The sequence below is a fragment of the Phascolarctos cinereus genome, unplaced genomic scaffold (genome assembly GCF_003287225.1).
Source record: "Phascolarctos cinereus isolate Bilbo 61053 unplaced genomic scaffold, phaCin_HiC Scaffold_1;HRSCAF=81, whole genome shotgun sequence".
Classification (NCBI taxonomy): Eukaryota; Metazoa; Chordata; class Mammalia; order Diprotodontia; family Phascolarctidae; genus Phascolarctos; species Phascolarctos cinereus.
The window spans coordinates 42,016,121-42,037,525 of NW_027555514.1; the positions used below are offsets into that span (position 1 = coordinate 42,016,121).

The 21,405-nt window shown below is 41.7% G+C and overlaps 1 protein-coding gene across 1 annotated transcript in view; it reads left to right on the forward strand.

Moving 5' to 3' along the window:
• The first annotated feature begins 19,780 nt into the window (after nucleotides 1-19,780).
• The window catches only part of SLC6A20 (solute carrier family 6 member 20), a 50,886-nt gene continuing 49,261 nt past the window's right edge, over nucleotides 19,781-21,405 (forward strand). Inside the window, exon 1 of the mRNA XM_020987326.2 lies at nucleotides 19,781-20,057. Within this exon, the coding sequence (XP_020842985.1) occupies nucleotides 19,928-20,057 (130 nt within the window). The 5' untranslated portion in view covers nucleotides 19,781-19,927. The remainder of the gene's footprint in view (nucleotides 20,058-21,405) is intronic.

Here is a 21,405-nt window from a genome sequence, read left to right on the forward strand (position 1 = left end):
AGGGTCTGCACGAGGGCAGCAGCAGAGAAGAGGGGTGGGGTTATAAAGATGCTATAAAGGTAAAATTGACAGACCTTGGCAACAGGCTGGATATGGGGTGGAGGGGTGAGAGGGACACCCAGGTTGGGACCCTGGGGGACTGGGAGGACAGTGGTGCCCTCCACAGCCATAGGGAAGGTGGAAGAAGGGAGGGTTTGGAGGAAGCAGTAGGGGATGAGGGCAGTCCTTCACCTGCTGATATCTTACTGGAAGGGGAAGCAGGACCAACTTGAACAGTGGCAAAGGACCCACGTGGTACCCATGAAAAGTGCCCTGCCCCTTTCCCTCTCTGTGACCTCCCTTCACAGACATCTATTACATTTAGGTCTTCTGATTCACTTCAGATTTTCAGTATCTCTTTATACTGTTTCCTGCGAATCACCCTCAGCCTGGCTATGCTAGGGTGCCACCGAAGATTGGAGATTCCTTGAAGGACAATCACTGCTCCCACACCCCCCCCCCCCATCTTACATCAATGTCTGGGTGTGTCCTTCAGCATTTAGCCATTTATATCAAGTTTGTTAGAATCACTCTAAAATAAAAGTGAATGGCCTCTGAGTGAGAGCTGGGAAAGCTCTCACCTTGGGTAGAATACTGAACATAGAAATGCTCATCTCCCTCTGGAGCAACAACTCCTTTACTGTTTCTTTATCCCATTGGGGCTGGGATTGGGGAGGAGGAGGGAGAAGGGGAGGCAGAGAAAGACAGAGGTGGAGAGGGAGACAGAGAGAGGGAAGCAGAGATATGGAGAGAGGGAGAAGGAAGGAAGGAGGGAGATGGGGAGAGGGAGGGAGGGAGAGGGAGGGAGGGAGAGGGAGGGAGGGAGAGATGGAGAGAGAGAGGGAAAGAGAGAAGGAGGGAGAGATGGAAAGACACAGACACAGAGAGAGACAGGAGGGAGGGAGAGATTTTTCTAGATTCCACAGTCTCAAGACATTAAATCTTAGATGAATTATTTTTGTGCTTGCGAAATGAGGCGTGTGTGTTGTGTGTGTGTTCTGCAAACGTGGGATTGAGAGAGAGCCATTTCCCTTGGATTAAATGAGGGAGTGAACCCCAGGCCCCACAATAGGGCCTTGTTTGAGTCAGTCAGGTGGCCCCTCACCAGACATAGCATCACAGCAGGGCCTGAACCATTTAGTTGACTGGTTGGTGCACTTTGACCCCCCAAAATATTTTCAGAGGTCTCAGACATCTATTTTTCTCATATGAAGTTACAGTTCCAGTTAATTCTGATTGCCTGTACTGGGGGAAAAAACCCAGAAATTTAGGCCAAAGTCAAGGAAAGAATTTAAGGATTAATCAGCCATCTTTCCGCTACCCGCTGTTTCCTTCAAATTTCTTAATGAGTGGCTGTGGCCCATTTAAAGTAGGTTGTTTTTGGAGTGCACCCAGAAAGAAGTCATAATAGTTTTTAATGAAGCCAACTTTGTCCATAGGTTTCAGATGAGCTCCCCTGGCCTGCGGAACAGCCCCCTTGCAGCAGCCCCCACTGTGTGCTGTTCCCACCAGTAATTTATGAGAACACATAAGCACCAGTTTATGTAAAAAACAGTCAAGGTCATGCTACATTACTGTCGGGGTTGGGGGGGGGAGGTTGGGAGAGGGAGTGGGGGAGGGGATGTCCAGGTTAGCAACAAATGAAAAGGGAACGAGATGGAAAGATAGCGTTTCTAATTTCTTTAAGACTCAGGGCCTGATCTTCATTATATATAGCTATTCTCTCCCCAGTCCCAGTGGAATTTAAGCCCCTTGAGGACAAGAATTGTTTCCTCTTCCCCTTTGTACCCCAGGGATTGGTACAGTAGGTAGGCTCAAATCACAGCAACAGAAGCCCTTAGGAAGTGTTGGCTAAATCAGATCGAAGGGAATTGAATTTTCCTTTAGCCAGCTTCCACATATCTTTCAGGCCCTGGGCATCCAGGCCAATACTTGTATTCATGGCGGCTGGAAGCATTTATTTTAGTCTTTTCATAATGTTTTGCATATAAAGGATTCTTTGTTTAGTATCATTAAAAAAAAACAAAAAACAAAAAACAACTTTGCCAAAAATCGCATTCTTGCTGATTTAAGTGGAATGTATAAAGTTGTCTCTTCATTTTCCTGAAGTCTCCCAGAAAAATCAGAAGCCAAGCCCAAAACAGCCTCCTGGCCAGGGACCCACAGGTGCATCCCAGCTCCGGCTAGGCCACAATTGCCTTTCACTGATCGGAGGCCACAGTGCCTTCACTTCAGACCCTCCCCCCAGGCCTTTCAGGCCAATCAGAGAATTGCATAGGGCTGGGTTTGTTTTCTCACCCACTTTTAGGTCTTTTAGAATGTTTGTCTATAAGGACTGTAGAAACAGATCAGTATTTTCCCCACACCAATTTGTGGAGGAAGAAATTAAATTATAAGTTGTACTCATGAGGATCAGAGCAATAGCACAGCCTAAGAGATCATTCCTTGTGGCCCTATTCTCTCATTTTATAAATATGGAAACTGAGGCCCAGGGAGGTGACAGTGGCTTATCCCAAGGTCATATGATTAGTAAATGGTAAACCTAGTTTCTCTTTATAACAATCTTTTTGTCTTTCTCTCTCTCTTAGTGCTGCCACCTCCTGAGAGTTATGTGTGATTTAAAAAAAAAAAGTCACGTCTTCCACTTGTACCTTTAGCTTTGACGGGGTTGGGGGAGGGGAAAGGGAAGAAGACCCCCATGACCTCTGTCTTCTCTTCATGTCCTCCCTTGAGATCCTGCAAACTCCAGCTCTAGGAGGGAATGAAGAGCTTCTTTTCTGGCTGTCTGGAAGAAAGACAGCTCCCAAGGTCTTCGGAAACAGGCCTGCTCGGAGGTGGCCACGTGAGGGCTGCTGTTTTCTGACTCCAAATCCCATACTCTTCTTCACTCAATGTCTTTCTTCATTTTTGGAAAATGAATGATTATCAATCACAAACCCACTTAGATTCGCATACGACCACAAAGATATGCAACACCAGAAAAGTGCATCTCATGGAAAATATAAATTAAATTGTCCTTGAATCACTTCAATTAAATAGATATTACCTATCTACTGAATGAAAAACAGTGGGCTAAGCTCTAAGGCTACAGAAATCAAAACAGCCCCGGCCCTCAAGGGGCTTACGTTATTTTGAAGGGGGGGGTAGAGATACAATATGTCAACATGTGCACATGAGAACAATATGAAATAGGGAGGGGGGGAGATGAGAGAGAAATCAAAGAATGCCAGGCAAACCTGAGAGGAAAGATTTTGAACTGGGAGAACTGAGAAGCCATAGCAAGTATCCTACCCTCATTTCCAGCTCTGTATAGTAAAGTTAGAGCTATTTTCACGAGCACCTGTGGTTAAAATAGTAATTTCTTTAATACATCAAAAGGAGAACTCAGGCAATCAAAAAACATTTATTAAGAGTTTACTATGGGCAGGCAGGTGGCACAGGCCTGGAGTCAGGAAGACCTGAATTCAAATCCAGCCTCAGACACTTACTAGCTGTGTGACCCTGGGCGAGGCACTTAACCCTGTTGGCCTCAGTTTCCTCATCTGTAAAATGAGCTGGAGAAGAAAATGGCAAACCACCCCAGCATCTTTGTCAAGAAAACCCCAAATGGAGTCATGAAGAGTCAGACATGACCAAACAAGAAAATGCCAGGGGCTGTGTTAAAGGACTGAGAATACAGTCCCTGTCCCCAAGAAGCTTACTTTTAATGGGGGGGAAACTGGTTGAGCCAGGGAAAAGACACCTACCCCAGGGACAAAATAGAGGAAGTTAGCAGTATGCAGCCTTGAGGGGAATGAGACACAGCTGACTTGAGAGCCCTTCTTAAATGGAAGGTCTGGGAGAAGCCATTGGATACTGGAATGGAGACAGTTCAGTCTAGCTAGAGAGAGCCTATGGTTAAATTTTCAATGTGAACATTGAGACCTCAGACTTTGGCAAACACTACAAATGAGGGCTTAATTTATTGTTTTGTTGAATGTCAAGACTTAAGAAAATGATGTTTAAAATGCAGATTAAACTTAAAAGTGTGTCCTGCATACCTTTTTTTGCCCCTGAAGAGCTGGTTGTTAAACATTTTTTTTATCAGCACATTACTGAATCAGAGGGAAAGGCTGAGGGGGCAGAAAGTACTTTTGGTGTATTAAATTCCAAGGTTGCAGGGAGGCTTCAGAGGAAGAGCTGGGGCATAGCAAAGAAATACAACCTGGAGAGGAATGAGCTTAGGATTTCTGAAACACTCAGGCCCCCCACATTTTGGTGAGTTTTACAGTCTCTTTGCTGATTATCCCTAAGAAAACAAACAGGCACAGTCTGCATGGTCTAAAGACAATTTACGAGAGCATCCTCAAGAAAATGGAAACAAATCAACCCAAAGATCACTGATGTGTATCAACGTATAAATCTTGTAGAGCTGAACGCAAACAGCAAAATGTCATTTTATTCCTAGTTGCAAATGGTGACTGTACAGGTGTGTGCCCAACCCAAATGCTGCCTCCTTCAGGAAGCCTTCCCTGAACCCCTCGCCTGGCAGGAACAACGTTCTCCCATAGAAGACACCTTGTATGTTCAGTCACTCCTTTATTGCACTCATTTCCCAAGAAATGCTACATCCTAATAGTTATATATTACCCCACCCCAACTCAATAGACTTGGAAATTCCACGAGGGCAGGAACGATCCTTCTTCTGAGTAGGTGCTTAATAAATGTTGAATGAAGGAATGTTTGACTCCCAGCTATTAGAAGGAGGCTATTCCCAAAGCTAAAAGGGTCATTTTCTCAATTGAGGGGCAGATCCATCATGCCCAGCCTCATGTTTAAATACTTCTTCCTGTTTGTTGGTAACATTTCTCATTGGATGGATTGTCTTTGATTGAAGTCCTTCATCCCCGGGCAGCCAGTGGTGATGCTTTGGGATTCTGAAAAGACGTCAGCCCTAGTATTGGGCACTGACGATAGAACTGATCCCAACCAAAAATGACCCACGTTAGAAACAAAAAACAGCCTGGCCATTCCTTTACCATCCCTTCCCTCCATGTTCTTCTCTTTTGGGCTCTCCTTGTTTGTAACCAAGGCCATATAAAGAGGTCTGATATTAGAGGGAGAGTAAGGTCGGGAGAGGTGCACATGGTCAGATATTTTAAAGAAATGACTGTTTACTGAGCAGATAGTGGCTTTGATGATTTGCCTTTTACCTGAAAGAAGCATCTGGGCCTCTGTCTATTAACCACATTGACGAGAGCCTTCGCTGGCGGTGAGAAGGAAATCCAAATACGTCATCCTTCAACCACCCTAATGTTCATAGAGCCTTTCCCTTTACGATGATGCTCTTTGTTCATGATACTTCGGCAATGGAGACAGTGTTAATATTATTAGCCTCACAGCTATTGTTATTGTTATGTCCAGAAAGCTAATAGTAAATAAATGAAACCACATTTAATAGGCACTTGCTATGTGCCAAGTACAATGTGAAGTGATAGGTAGCTGGCGATGAAGTAGACTTGGAATCAGGAAGACCTGAGTTCAAATCTAGCCTCAGACACTTATTAGTTGTATGACCCCGGGCAAGTCACTCAAACCCTGTCTGCCTCAGTTTCCTCAATTGTAAAATAGAGATAATAATAGCACCTTCATCTCAGGGCTGTTGTGAGGCTCAAATGAAATAATAATCGTAAAATGCTTAGAAGAGTGCCAGGCACTTGGTAGGTGCTATAGAAAGGCTAGCTATTATTATTATTATTGCCATCATCATCATTGTCACTAACAGGGACACAAATACTTCCTGCCTAGATAAAGTAGGACATGTAAGACCTTCACCAAACTGACCAACAGGATCCCAAAGCAGGAATTCTGGAGCTGAAAGTGTTAAGTCCTCCAGGACATGGTCTCTGGTCATGCTTTAACTCTCCTTTCTCTGAACTCCACGACACTTAGTCAAATCGACAATCATTTATTAAAGCAAAGGAGTTAAGTGTTACTGAGTATTAGGAGTAAGTCCAGAACCCAAGAATCCTGATCCCAAGTCCGGGGTTCAACAGAGGTACTACTCCTTCATTTCCCTCTGAGCCTCGCTCCTGACACTGTGGACTTCTTCCTCCACCAATAGTCTTCTCACCCTGGAAGATCCCTCTGCATCTCTAGCTTCTTCCTTTGACTGGTCAATTCCTCCCAGAACCCCTGTATTAAGGAATTCTTCTCTCAGGCTCTACTTCTGACTTGCTGAATTTCTTTCTCCACTGAGCCCCATCTTGGCTGTTTCCTCCTCCCACCCTTTTGAGCTTCCTTTTATGTGTTAGAATGTAAGCCCCATTAGAATGTAAGCTGCTTGAGGGTAGGGACTGTCTTTCTTTTCTTCTTGCCATTTTGTATTTCCAGTTTAGCGCAATACCTGGCACACAGTAAGCATTTAATAAATGCTTGTTGGCTTCACTTGACTAATCTCTCCCACCTTGAAACTGGTTATTAGGACTAAAACAGCTCCAGGCCCTTCGGTGAATGGGAACTACACCTTATAGTACTTTTTTGGTTTTTTGTTTTTGAGTGATAATCCAGATTGAGTGACTTGCCCAGGGTTATACAGCTAGTAAGTGTCTGGGGCCAGATTTGAACCAAAGTCTGCATAAATCCAGGGCCGGTGCTCTATCCACTGCATCACCTAGCTGCCCCTGTGATGCCTCTCTTGATACGTCTAGATGCTACCACCTCCCTGTCAATTCACTTATATTTACTTTGTATATACTTTTATGTGGATGTGTTGTCTTCACCAGTAGAATGAAGCTTCTTGAAGTCAGGGATTATTTTGTCTTTGTATCCCAAGTATCTAGCACAGTTCTCGGTATCTAGTAGGTGCCTAATAAATGCCTGTTAAAATTGCATTAAATAGAGTTGAGGAATTTAAGTGACTATAGGATGCATTTTCTAGGAAAGGTGATTTTTATGTATCCGTTGGCTCTCTCTGACTTTAGATTTAAGTATTCTTAAGTAGAGATGGAGGTAATGGGGACCAGCAACTGCTCTATTGATATGTGTTTAGAAAGACACTGTCACACTGAAGCTATCTTTGAGGAACTTGGTTTAAAAAAACAAAAAGCAAAAACCACAATAACATCCTAGGTTCTTAAAGCTAGAAGGTGCTTTAGAAGTCCAGCTCAAGTTCATCAATTTCAGTCTTTATGAGTGTCCACATGGGGGTTTTGCCAGAGGTAACATTAAGAAAACACCTTGCCTCCCCATAAGACTGAATAGGGGCTCAAGATGAGAAAATCACGACTAGTAAAACTAATAAATCTATTTCCTAAAAAAATTCTTTATTGTCTTAAAGATGATATTGTCTCCAATGCTGTCACCATCCCAGTGATCCTTTTACAGAAGGGTCCTAGTTTGCTGATGACACCTTCATCCTTAGTGACACAATCATTGTAGCCTACAATTTTATCAGCTTTGTGGGGCACCATGGCCTTACAGTTGACTCATGCGGAAATTGAAGTCCACTGAAATCTCCATGTCCTTTCCCTATAAACCAGTGTCATAGCATACATTTGGAACCTGAAGGGATCTTAGAGGTCATTGAGTCTGGACATGTCCCCTCCATTCTGAATCAGTGAACTGTGTTTACCAAACCAAAATGTAGGCGTTTATATTTGCCCTTATTAAATTTCATCTTTTCAAATGCAGCGTGTTGGTCAAACGCGTCCTGCCCTTTTTGGATCCTAATTCTGTAAGTCAACATGCTAATTATTCCTTCCAGTCTCATGCCATCTGCAGATCTGAAAAGCGTGCCTTCATCCAAGTCATTGATTAAAAAAGGGGATCTTCAGGAATTAACGTTAAGTGCACAAGGAATCATTTAAAAAGAAAAATAATAAAAATTCTAAAATGCAGTTTTAAAAATTAGTCCCCAAGAGATATGTGTGTATGTATACAGAGAGAGAAAGACATAGGTAGCAATTGATTTATGTACATATGCTTATCTCACTAAGGTAGTTTGCCTTTTCCCCCTGTATGAGTGTGAATCTGGATATCCCAAGAGTTAATATTATAGTCCAGAACTGTAATTAAGCCCCAAAACAATGTATTCTTCGTGATCTCCTCCTAGTGGCCGGTTTCCAACATAGCTTCTCATGCAGTCCAGCTGAAAAGGATGTGATGGAATCCAGAACAGATGTAGAAATTTTAAATTAAAGAGTCCATAGATATAGTTGTCAGACCAGGAAAAGAAAATGAGATAACTTAGTAGGAGGTGGGACTTGAAGCTGCAACATGGGCGCTCTCAAATGGGACAATGCCCCCAACTGCCCTAGTGTGACAACAACTCTGGTTGGGCACAGATATTACCTTCTCTAGCCCTTTACAACCACCCACCTTTCCAGCCTTATTATATATTACTCCCTTCCTCATAATACTCTAAGGTCCAACCAAACCGACCTCTGACATTCCATCTTACATCTCTCTGTGCTTTTGCCCATACCTGGAATGTTCCAGTTCCTTACTACTACCTCTTAGAATTCCTAGTTTCCTGTGGGCTTGCTCCACCAATTTATACTGCTATTAGCAAGCTGGGTTTCCATAAGGGTGACTACTACCTTGGGTTCTAGGGGTAAGCCTGTGGATGAATACTATAGCTCATGAGCCCCTATCAGTGTGCATTCCATTGAAAAACATGTACTGTATTTCAGGGCAGCTAGGTGGCACAATGGATAGATTGCTGGGCCTGAAGTCCTCCTGAGCTAAAATCCAGCTTCTGACAGTTCTAGCTGTATAACCCTGGGTAAGTCACTTCACCCTGTTTGCCTCAGTTCCTCATCTGCAAAATAAGCCGGAGAAGGAAATGGCAACCACTCCAGTGTCTTTGCCAAGAAAACCCCAGATGGGGTCACCAAGAGTCTGGCATGACTGAAATGACTGAAGAACAAAATATTCACTTAGCACTTAGAAAAGACATTTACTTGAGTGGTCTAGCAAGAACAGGAGTTACAAAACATCTTCCTTCCCCTCCTCCCTCCAACCTGGAGCACACTCTTCCAGACTACACCATAAGTTCATGGAAAGAAGGTAGGAACACATTCAAGATACAACAAGAGTAGTGAAGCACACACGTAGGGAACACGTGGTCATGGAAACTCATGACTCTGGGATGGCAGGGACTCCATCTCCTTTCTTTCTCCATAGAGGCCTCACTCCTGGGAGTGGTTTTGGTGATGAATGAGTAACTCTGCTGCTTATCTGGGCTACTTCCTGGAAGGACACAGCATCTCCTCTGGAAAGGTCCATCTGCTGGATTCCCAGGGCTTTGTCTTTGATGGGCAGCTGCAGTCTTCGTCCCCCCTGGTTCAACTGGGTGTTACTGTACTCTTCCCACTGGGATGTTCTTTCATCTTAGTCTAAGACTGGCAGAACTCTCTCCTATTAGCTCCTTCAGGGCCTCAGCTCTGAAGTTTGTCACATCCCAGGAAGGATCCTGGCTTCTCTTATTTGATGCCTCCCCTTAGCGAGGGAATCTACTCTTCCTGATATTGGCCAGTCAGTTAACATTTCCCTCATTTCTGTTGGGGTCTCAGTAGCTAGGGGAAAAGGTATTGAAGCAGCCTGTTCCCTGGGCAGGTTCGTTGTCTTTACTGTCCCATTCATAAAAAGTTGAGCAATTCAAGCCTCAGACACCTTCCAAAGTGTGGAATGATTCGTTTACACCTGAATTGGCCTCACCTTCATATTTTTGCTGTCTCTGCCTTTGTCCCTCATGACCTTTGAAGTTCCTGAAGCTTAAATGGGGCTCAACTTAAGCTCTATATTCAACATTAGTTACCAGTGCCTCATCCCCCTTCCCCAATATTGTATTTATTTTTATATACTTATATGTATGTGAGGCAGCATGGCAGAGGGAAAGAAAGCTGGTCTCAGAGCCCGTAAGACCTAGAGTCAAGTCCTTTCTCTGATACCTTCTGTATAGTGTGACCTTGGGGCAAATCACTTAATCTTTCAGCACTTCAGGCAACTAACTCTCTAAGACTCAAAGTTGCAGAAAAGTTGCAGATCTGCCTTGGTAGAGGGATTTTCTTCACCTGGGAGTCCAGTATTTATCATTAATGTGTGTATATATTATCTACTCCCAATAAGATATAAGCTCCTAGAGGGCAGGATGCTCATTTTATTCTTATCAAAACCAACTTTACAAGCACAGTCTGGAAGAGGCATGGATAAATAGCGGTTGTTCTGCTCATGTTATGGGGTTTTAGTGAACTGTTAGCTAATATAAATCAGTAGTGTGATGAAGCTCCCCAAATGCTCATGAGATCTTGGGCTACCTTTAGAGGTATGGAGCTGCCAGGAAGGGGGAAGTGATGGTACCACTGTATTATGCCTTCATCAGTATTGTGGTCAGCTCTTGGTACCATGATTTAAGAAGGACATCAATAGACCAGAGAGAGTTCAGAAGAGGACAACGAAGGTGGGGAAGGACCTTGAGTCCCTGTCATATGAGGATTGGCTGAAGAACCTAGAAATATTTAGCTAAGAGAAGACTGTAGGGGGTGGGGAATACAGAATTAGCCATAACATTATCAGAACGACTTAGACCCCCCCCACATCCTGTGCCTCCACAGAAGGGATAAGCCACTGTAGGCTTCCTGCCTTGTGTTCTGTGTTAGACTCATTAAACCTCTGGGAGCCATCACCTCTGCCATCCCTTCTGACTGCAAGACCCAACTTGAGGAAAAATTGTGAGGTGGCATTACAAATGAATTAGAAATGTGGATTTGTAACTGAAATGCAATATCTTTATGATAAATTTCATGTTATGGTTTAAAGGTTTTCATAACTGCTAAAACATTTTAATGGATTTTTGGAGGTTTGTAGCTAGGATTGAGATTAAAAGCAAACAACCTCTTCATTGTTTGGAGGAGATAGATGTACTGTGCTAGTTAAGGAGATGATTTTACCCCCTAGAGAAGAAATAGAATTGCAGCTAGTTTGAAACAATTGTTTGAGTAAATTAGTAGCTAAATTGCCTGAATTGTAATAGACTATACAATTTAGGAAGTAAAAGTTTAGCAATTAATTGGTTATATATCAGGAAATTTGTTAAGGGAAAAAATTCAGTGGGGAGATTAGTTCCATAGATAGTCTGGGATATGATTGGTAAATAGAGAATGTTGGAATTGAGAAAATAGAAGCAAGTAAGGGAATGGTATCAGATCAGAACATGAAAGGAGAATGAGAAAGATCCTGTTTTGAAGAGCTGTAATTGAAGTCCATTGGAGGGATAGAGAAAGAGAGAGAGAGAGAGAGAGACAGAAAGTTTAGGCAAGGAGGGTTCAAAAGTTTGGAGTTTAGTAAAGAGACGTTTGAGGGAGGTTTTTGATCTCTTGAGATAAGAAGGTTATGAGAAATGCTACATGCTGAATTTTGGTAATATGGAAACTGGTAGTAATAAAATTGCAGCATGCAATTCCCAGGCTCCAAAGCAGCAGGAATAGGCATGTGAAGCTGCTCCCCGTAGAGCTTCTCCCTATCTCTTGCTCAGGGTTAAAATTGAAAAGCCTTCAGTAAAGGTGAGAGAGTAAATGCTAGATTATGAAGACAAAAGGAATTGATTTGGTTTGGGAAGTTTGCTTTGCTTTTCTTTCTTCCTTTCTCTCTCTCTCTCTCTCTCTCTCTCTCTCTCTCTCTCTCTCTCTCTCTCTCTGTCTCTCTCTCTCTCGTTTTCTGTGATTTAAAAGGAAATAAAGGGATAGGCACACAGGGGTCAATATGCAGCTGCAGGGATCCTTATGTACTGTACCATTTGAGGTTCCATTTCTATTTGAGTTTGACACACTGGGCTAGAGATTACATTCTCTCTTTCAGTGTCATTCAACCCAATTCAATTCAAAAAGCAATTTAAAGAGTAGGTCTTTAACAAGTAGCAGGATATAAAGTAAATTCATATAAATCATTATTAACATTCCTATATATCATAAACAAAACCCTGAAAAAAAGAGATACCCCATTTAAAATAACTCTAGACAGTATAAAATACCTGGGAGTACACCTGCCAAAATAAACCCAGGAACTATATACATAAACAAAATTATATTAAAAAAAGAACTTTTATACAAATAAAATCAGATTCAAATAATTGGAGAAATATTAATTGTTCATGGGCAAGGCAGGATCAATAAATTAAAAATGACAATTTTACCTCAACTGATTTACATATTGAACACCATCCCAATTAAATTACCAAAAAATCTTTTTACTGAATTATAAAAAACAATAACAAAATTCATTCTGAAGAACAAAAAATCAAGAATGTCAGAGGAACTAATGAAGAAAAATTTAAAGGACGGAGATTTAGCTGTACCAGGTCTGAAATGATAATATGAAGCGGTAATTATCAAAATTATTTGGTACTGGCTAAGAAATAGAAAGGTAAATCAATGGAACAGAGTAGACATACAATTTACAGCAGCAAATAAATGTAGTAACCTTGTATTTGACAAGTGTAAAAACTTAAAATTTTGGTATAAGAATTCATTATTTGGTAAAAATTGTTGGGAAAACTAGAGAGCACTATGGCAGAAATTGGGCATAGACCAATATCTTACACCATTTAACAAGATATGGTCAAAATGGACACGTGACCTAGATATAAAGAGAGATATTCCAACAAAATTTAAAGACATGGAACATATTACTTATCAGACTTCTGGACAGGTGAGCAATTTATGAATAAACAAGAGATAGAGAGCAGTGTGAGGTGTAAAATGGATCATTTTGATTATATTAAATTAAAAGATTTTTGTACAAATAAAACAAATGTATCCAAGATCAGAAAGAAAGCAGAAAATTGTGGGGAGATTTTATAGACAGTTTCTCAGATAAAGGTCTCTTATCTCAAATATATAAAGAACTGTGTAAAATCTATAAGACTATGCATCATTCCCCAAATGACAAAAGGTCAAAGGACATAAACAGTTTTTAGATAAAGAAATCGAAACAACTCATAGACATATAAAAATGCTCTAAATCATTGTTGATTAGAGAAATACAAATTAAAACAACCTTGAGATTTCATTTTATACCTATCAGACTGGCTAAAATAATTGAAAGGGAAAGTGACAGATGTTGAAGAGGATGTGGAAAAATTGGGACACTGATTCGTTGTTGGTGGAATTGTGAACTGATCCAGCCATTTTGGAGAGCAATCTGAAATTATGCCCAAAGAGTTATTAAACTACCTATACTTTTTTGATGCAACAATACTACTACTAGGTATATTTCCAAAGATAATTAGGGAAAAAGGAAAAGAATCTATATATTCTAAAATATTTATAGCAATTCTCTTTGTGGTGGCAAAAAACTAGAAATTGCAGGGATGCCTGTCAATTGGGGAATGGCTGAACAAGTTGTGGTATATGATTGTGATGAAATACTATTATGCTATAAGAAATGCTGAGCTCAGTGATCTTAGAAAAACATGGATAGACTTACACAAAATAACGAAGAGCAAAATGAACAGGACTAAGACAATGTTGTATACAGTTACAGCAATATTGTTATAAGAACAACTCTGAGCAAATAAGTCATTTTGACTATTATAAATATCCCAATTAACTACAGTTACATTAATTAACTAATTAAATTGAAATATATATATATGTATATATATATATACATATATATGTATATATATATATATATATATATATATATATATATCATAAAATTAAAATTAACTGCCATCTGTATCCAGAGAAAGAACTGATAAATAGAAGTACGTATAGTGTCAGGATCCTCATGCTAAGACCCCTCTCTTTTCACTCCTCTCATTCTACTCTTAGGAGACACTCTGACTTCCAGAGCTAAGGCCCAGCAGGCAAGCTGTGCCCTGAGCTTGGCATGACAACAATCCTTTCCACTCACCCTCTGGATGAACACTGCTGTAGCTAAATCACAGAATTGGTTCACACCAGCCCCAGGGGGTCCCTGAGCTCAGACAAGCACCTGTAGGAACCATGCCCCAGTCAGGAAACCTTGCTATGAATCAAACTTGCCTCATTGCTGCTGTTACCCCTCATTGCCACAGCTACACTTCACTGCCTGGGTCTTTGTCTAGCCACTACTACATGCATCAAGGCTTAGGCTTGATACTTTGGGTCTCCTCCTAGAATAGACTCCAGCAACCGGGTCTAGTTTCCCTTCTCTAACAGAATAAAGAAAGCTTTTTGCTTCTAATCTCTATGACTCTTGGGTTTATTTTATTTTATTTTTCAGAGTTAACAGTTGTTGAATAACCTCTGTGGCTCTTTGGTCATTTATTTTCAGAGTTTGATAATAGAATGATTTTACATACATACATACATACATACATACATACATACATACATACATACATATATACACACATGTACATACACATATTTGTGTCTAATGAGAGCCATCTCTAGGGTGGGGTGAGGGGAGGGAAGAAAAAAAGAAATTCACATGATAACTTTATTATTTATTTGACAGAAATAGCAAGTTGTACAAAATAGATCTGCAGTTTCATGTGCGATCTTTTTTTTATTGTACTAAGTTATAGAAATGTTTGTTTTATTCCATAAATTAAAAATAAAATAAATTTAAAACATTTTTGAAGACCAAGCCTTTTTTGACCAAGTCACTCCCTTGCTCCATGAGTTCCAGTGGCTCCCTATTATCTCCAGATCCAAATATAAAGTCCTCTGTTGGCACCAAAAGCTCCCTATATCCTGGCCCTTAACTATATGTCCAATCTTCTCACACCTCCCTCCCCTCCAGAAAGCTAATATCTCCTTTGAGATTACCTCCCTGTTATTCTATAGATAGCATATACAGACCTAGTTATTTGTGTGTTGTTTCTCTCATTAAAGTGTCTGCTTCATGAAGGCCAAAATTTTGTATCCCTAGAGTTCAGTACAGTGCGTGGTACATAGTAATAAATGCTTGTCGACTGACTGAAACATCTAGTAAGCACCTGCTATGGTCAAGGCCAAGGTACTACATTAAATGAGGAAACTGACTCTTGACCCTGAACTCCATCCACTTAACCACCAAGTGCCTCTAAGTAGTGGTCAGAAAGTTACAGGGACAGTGAATGGGGCTATAAGAGAGTAGATTGGCACAGTCCATTCAGGAACAATGGCAGGTGATTCAATCATGTTTCCAGAACAGAAGGTAGGGGGAAAGGATTGAAGCAGGGGAGAACACCAAAGATTTGGTAAGGATACTTATAAGGCTGTGAAGAAGATGGCCAGAAAGTCTAGACTGAAGTGAAGCATGGGTAAGGCTTCTCTTGAAACAGGAATATGAGAGAATCAGTCACCAATCAGGAGAGAGAGACACCAGGGCTAGAGGAGAGCTGGTAAGGTTATTTCTGAGTTCCTACTTTTTACTCCCTGAATGGATCAATTGTATCTGTCACCCATTTTATGGCAAAATGTTACTGCATCAAATACAGTCAAATGAAAAGTTAAACCAACAACTTTATCTGGACTCAAGGGATGAGAAAGGTTTCATTATGTACCATCTTGATTATTAAGCAGGCTCATACAATGCCCAGCTATGACCTTGGCTTCTTCCTCCTACCATCTGCCTCTGATGCAAAGATTACCTTCCATTCTCTACATGGCGAAAAGCTATGGAGGCAAAAGATGGACTGTTGTGTATGAAAAAGGTCAAGTAGGAATGTCCAGTTTGGATGGAGCCTACGTAGAGTATGCATAGGGATGTATTGTGAAGTCTATTGGAACCAGATGATTAAGAGCTTCAATGTCAAACAGTGGACTTTGTGTGTCATCCTAGAAGCAATAGGGAGCCATGACAGCTTCTAAAGCAGGGTAGTGACATGGTCAGACTTCTGCTCTACAAATGCCAATTTTGAAACTCAAAAGTTTATAAAACTGAATGTTAAAAATTGTCCTCACGTGTAATTGGAAAAAATAAAATGCCCTTTTTAAAAAAAAAAAGCATACCAATTTGCCAGTTTTGTGGGAGATTGGTTGGAGAGACTGGATGCAGGTAGACTAGTTAGGAAGCTATTAGAAAAGTCCAAATAAACAGCGTTAAAGGTCTAAGCTAGGGTGGTGAATGTTAGCAGCAAATGGAAAGAAGGAGGATGAATGTAAGGAATGCTCTGGAGAGAGAAAATAAGTCGTGGCAATTGATTGGATATTGGTGGTGAGGAAGAAGTCACCTTGGTGACTGGAAGAGTGATGCTCTCAACAGAAATGGGGAAATGACCATGGTAAACATTGTGTAATCCAGAAAAACAAGCAAGTGGGGTGGGGCGTGGGAAGAATAGTTCTTTCACTGTTATTTGAAATTAGAGTATGAAGGGCAGACATGAACATGCCCAAAGCTATATCCCATCATGCCTTAAGGACCTATAGCATCATCATATGTAGAAAGAGCACCAATTCTGGAGTTAGAGGACCTGGGTTTAAATTCTACCCTTGCCGTGTACTGCCTGAGTGACCTTAGACAAGTCACTCATTTCTCTGTGCCTCGGTTTCCTCATTTGTAAAGGGAGAGGTTTGGACTGGAGGCCTCTGAGGTTTCCTTCCTGGGCTAGATCCACGAGGCTGCTGAAAAGTGTTCTGGTGAACCCAGACTTGGGGCCACTGTAGTTGATGGCAGATTCTAAAGACCAAACGCTCTACAGAGCATGTGAAAGATAAGACAAGTAGGTGTATTATCACTAATAACGCTGTTCCTTTGGATGACACACTCCTGACCCTGATCTTCGTAAGACTCTGGCATGAGCATTCCATATTCTATCTGTACCTGGAATGCACTCTCTCCTGGCCTCCACCTCTGACAACTCCTAGTTTTCCGCAAAGCTCAGCTGGTGGGCAGAGCTCCAGTGATCTATCCACTATGTCACCTAGGTGCCCAGCAGGCACTTAAATACTAATTGATTTATAAGGGCAGCTAGATGGCAAACTAGATAGAGTGCCAGGCCTGGAGTCAGGAAGACTCATCTTCCTGAGTTCCCCTGGGTAAGTCACTTAAGCCTATTTGCCTCAGTCTCCTCATCTGCAAAATGAGCTGGAGAAGGAAATGACAAACCACTCCAGCATCTTTGCCAAGAAAACTCCAAATGGGGTCATGAAGAGTCAAGAGCTGGACAAGACTGAACAACAAATTGATTGATTGATTGATTGATTAATACATCAAAAGGACCAGAATTAATCTTTTAGAACTCCTGGAGATTTCTAATCTATTCCTGGGTCAACTTTGACCTAAGATAGAATTCAAACAATTCACCACTTACGGTCTCCTATGATGCATGGTTTTTGCAATTAGAGTAATCTGGTTTAGATTAGATTAGAAAATGCATTTACTGACTTTAGTGCCCAAGGTGCCGAGCACTAGGACTACCTACATAAGGGGGGAAAGGATTCTTAATACTATACACAGTGTAGTTTGGGGACAGGGAATGCCTCTCCTTCCCCATCTCTGCTGGGAATCAGAGTATCCACATAAACTTGGCTTTTATAAACAAAGATCTGCTTGTTTAGCCTTCATGAGGCTGAGGTGGGCAGAAAGGCCAGAGAAGATGTCCAAAGTGGCTCATCCTCAACTTTGGTGGCCCGCATGAACAGTGGGGAAGGCTTTGTGCCCCTGCAGGAAGCTTTTCTTCTGAACAAGCTGTTCACTCCAGCAGCGCAGCACAGAGCAGAGGAAGGAAGCAGGGGATCTGGGTCCTAGCTCTGCCTCTGCAACCGACGACTTAACCTTCTCTACCTTCTTCAAGTCCTAACTAAAGTCTTACCGAGTCATCTCCACTCGTCCTGATCTATATCTTGCCACTGAGGCTGGTGACTTTGCACAGCCCTCGCTCACTTAAATCCGATTCACTTGCAAGTCACGGCATCACCTCCCTAATATCTTGGTCCTTTTTGAGACATGAAGTCTAACGACAACAGCTAAAATCCCACCTTTGACAGGAAGCCTTTATCATTACCTGATCTGAAAAATAAAGGAATTCTAAGAAATGGATAGGAGAGGTTTTGGGTTTGGTTTTTAAAGAGGAGAGACAGAATGAATTGATGAGGGGGTAAAGAAAGTAAAACCATAAGGGAATATGCTATTATTGTATCATTTTATTAGAAAAGGACAGTTAAAGGAAAGTGAACTCTAAGTAATAGTAATGATCAACCTTGGTCCCAGAGAACAGATAATGGAGCACACCTTTCTCTCCTCGTGCCCAAGAGGCAGGGGACCATGGGCACAATATCAGGTGAATTTGTTGCAGATATCGTTAAGTGATCGTTCGGTAAACATTTATTAAGTGCCTACTATGTGCCTGGCACTGTACTAAGTACTATTCAGACTCTATCACGCTATCAGTCAGTTTTCCTTAAATATTTTTCTTTGTTACAAGAGAGGGTTCGATGCTGAGTGGGGGAGACAATATAGAAATATAAGATATAAGAAAAAATATCTTCAAGTTTACACTGGAAAAAATTATTTCATTTGAGCATCACAATGATTCTGAGATCTATAGGACAAGTATAATCACCCCCATTTTGCAAGTGTGAAAACTGAGGCTCAGAAGGATTAAAAGTAAGTTGCCTGTGGTCACATGGCTACTAAGTGTTGAGATAGGTGTTGAACCCAGGTCTCCACGACACCAGGTTCAACACTCTAGCCTGTGGATCCTTGGACAAGTTACTTACCTCTTCTCTTTGGACCTGTTTCCTCATTTGTAAAATAAGAGGCTTGGACAACATGATCTCTAAGTTTCCTTCCAACCTGAGATCCTGTGAAGCTTCATCCCTAGAGAGATGAAGGACTAGAGTCATGAAACTAGCTAGTGGGAGCTGGGTAGTTCAGTGGGTAGAATGCTAGGATGAGAGTCAGAAAGACTCTGAGTTCCAATCCTGCCTAAAACACTTAAATAACCTTGGCAAGTGACTCTTAGCACCAGTCTCTTAATCTGTAAAATGGGGAATAATCAATCATGACATCTACCTCACAGAGTTGTTGTGAGGACCAATTGTCTTTAAAAGGCTTGAGCCTTTTAAAAAGTGCCATATATATCTATATCTATAGATATATGTATGTATATGCTAGATATTATTATTATTATTACTGACCAAGCAGGGTTGTTGTAAGGGAAACACTTTGTAAACCTTAAAAGCTGCTGGAAGAAGTACTGGGCTTGTCTTCTGAGGTTGTCCTTTTCCTTTCGTTCTGTGTGACCACAGGACTTCAGTTTCCTCATCTCTAAAATGGGTATAATAAGACTTGTACTATTTGCATTATAAAAGGGGGCACTTAGGTAGAAGGGACATGCCTCCAAGAAAGCCCTTTCCACACCATGAAATGCCACAGAAAAATGAGCCTTAAAAGTGGGTACAACTGCTTCCAGGCCTTCCCTCTCCTTGCCCCAATGTGGAAGGAGAATGAATTTCCCAAATCTTCAATTCCTACTCTCTGCAGCGCCTTCTGGCCCCATTAACCGGGCCAATGAACAACCCAAACTCCAAGTAGCCCTGGAAGTTTTTTCTAGGACAAAGTTGGGGGCGAGCGTGGGGGGGGGGGGCTGGAGGGAGGGGGAGGGAACTAGCTCTTTTATCCAAGTGTCCCTTTTATAGCATTGGTGGACCAGCGGGGGAGGGGGGGTGTCTATAAACTATTTACAGCATTCCTACTACCGCGCGTGCCCGTTAATAAGATTAGTAATTAAAATGCTTGATAACAATTGGCAAGAGTGTTTTCCTCTTTGCGTAGTGGGTTGGGCTGCCCGCAGACTCAGGCTGGGCTGGAAGAGCACCTGAAGCTACAGAGAAGGCACGCAGGCTCCCAGGAACCCAGACACCCGCGAACACCCGCCCAAGGAAGCCTTAAGAAGACTCGGGAGCCTGCATCGAGCGCGCAGCGAGCCGCGATGGTGGAAATGGAGAAAGACCGACCTCAGTGGGGCAATCCCTTGCAGTTCGTGCTCGCTTGCATTTCCTATGCAGTGGGACTAGGGAACGTCTGGAGGTTTCCCTACTTATGTCAAAAGTATGGAGGGGGTAAGTGAGATTTTCGCTTCTCCGTTCCGTGTTGGAAGGTTCCAGACGTGACCGGCTGCTAGTCTTTTACATGCATTTGTTGGAGTTTCTTGTTGCTTTCTTTTTTAAGCCCAGAAGTACAGGTGTCCATTCTCCATCCCCTTTCCCTGGTGGCTTTAAATCTTTCTTCCCTTCCCCTGGAGTCCTTTAACTTCCCTAAATAAACATAGACCAAACAATCGCTCCTCACCCTTCCCATTCTTTTCAGCTAAGTAGGCAACCAGAGACAGAAGAAAAAAGGAATCTTAACAAGGTTCTCCTTAGGCTTCCCCTCCTCTCCCCCAGGAGATCCAAGTTACTGCTGTTCTTAGAGCCTGAGCTAGTGAAGTTGGGACTTGAGATACAGATCGCTTTAATGAGCAGATGAAGGAGACCGATATTTAAATTACAATGGCCAATAGAAGTATTGGATAAACCCTTACTTTTAAGAGTAAGGAGAAGAATGGGAGTATAGTCTTGGCTGCTACATTGCTTTCCCTATTTTGAAACTTGGCCCCCAGCCTCCAGGACCCTGGCCAGCGGGCACTAGAGCCTCCTGCCGGTCTTTGAAAAAGAAAATAAATTGCATTGATCTTAATCCAGTTTTTTAAAAATTCAGTAAAGAGTTCTCAAGTTTGGTGGGGCTTTGGAGTTCTAGAACACTGAGAAGGCAAAGATTCTTAAGCTTATTTCCATACATCTCCCCTCTTTTGCATGTTCCCGTATAACTAGAGCAACCAGCTCCCCATGAAGGACTGGAATAACGTTCTGACATTTCATTGAACAACCTATAATCTAAAGTAATCTTAAACCACAACATTTTGCAAAATTAAAGCATGGAATCTAAAACCGAAGCCTATACTTTTGTGTTTGAAAAGCACAGATGGTTGCAAATATCTAGAAGGTTGTATGGTATAACGGAAATTTTCGGATGCTGGATTTGAAGTCGGAGGATACAGGTTCAAACTGTGCCTCCGACGCTTATCATCTGTGTGACCTTGGGCAGGTCATAAATGTCCCTAAGCCTCGGTTTCCTTATCTGGAAAATGTAGGGATTCTGAATCTGGGGCCCATAGGCTCTTAGTTTCAAGGTCTTTGTGGACTTGAACAGGAAAAAATACATATTTGTTTTAATTTTCCTTTGGTTTCCTTTGTTTATTGTTTTATGCATTTAAAAACAATATTCTAAAAGGTCCATAGGCTTCACCAGACTTCCAAAAGTTTCCATGAGGCAAACAAGATTAAGATTTCTTAGACTAGATGAACTCTGAACTCCCTTCCAGCTAAATCTATGATTCTATGATTTACTGTCATGATAGGAAGTCAATCC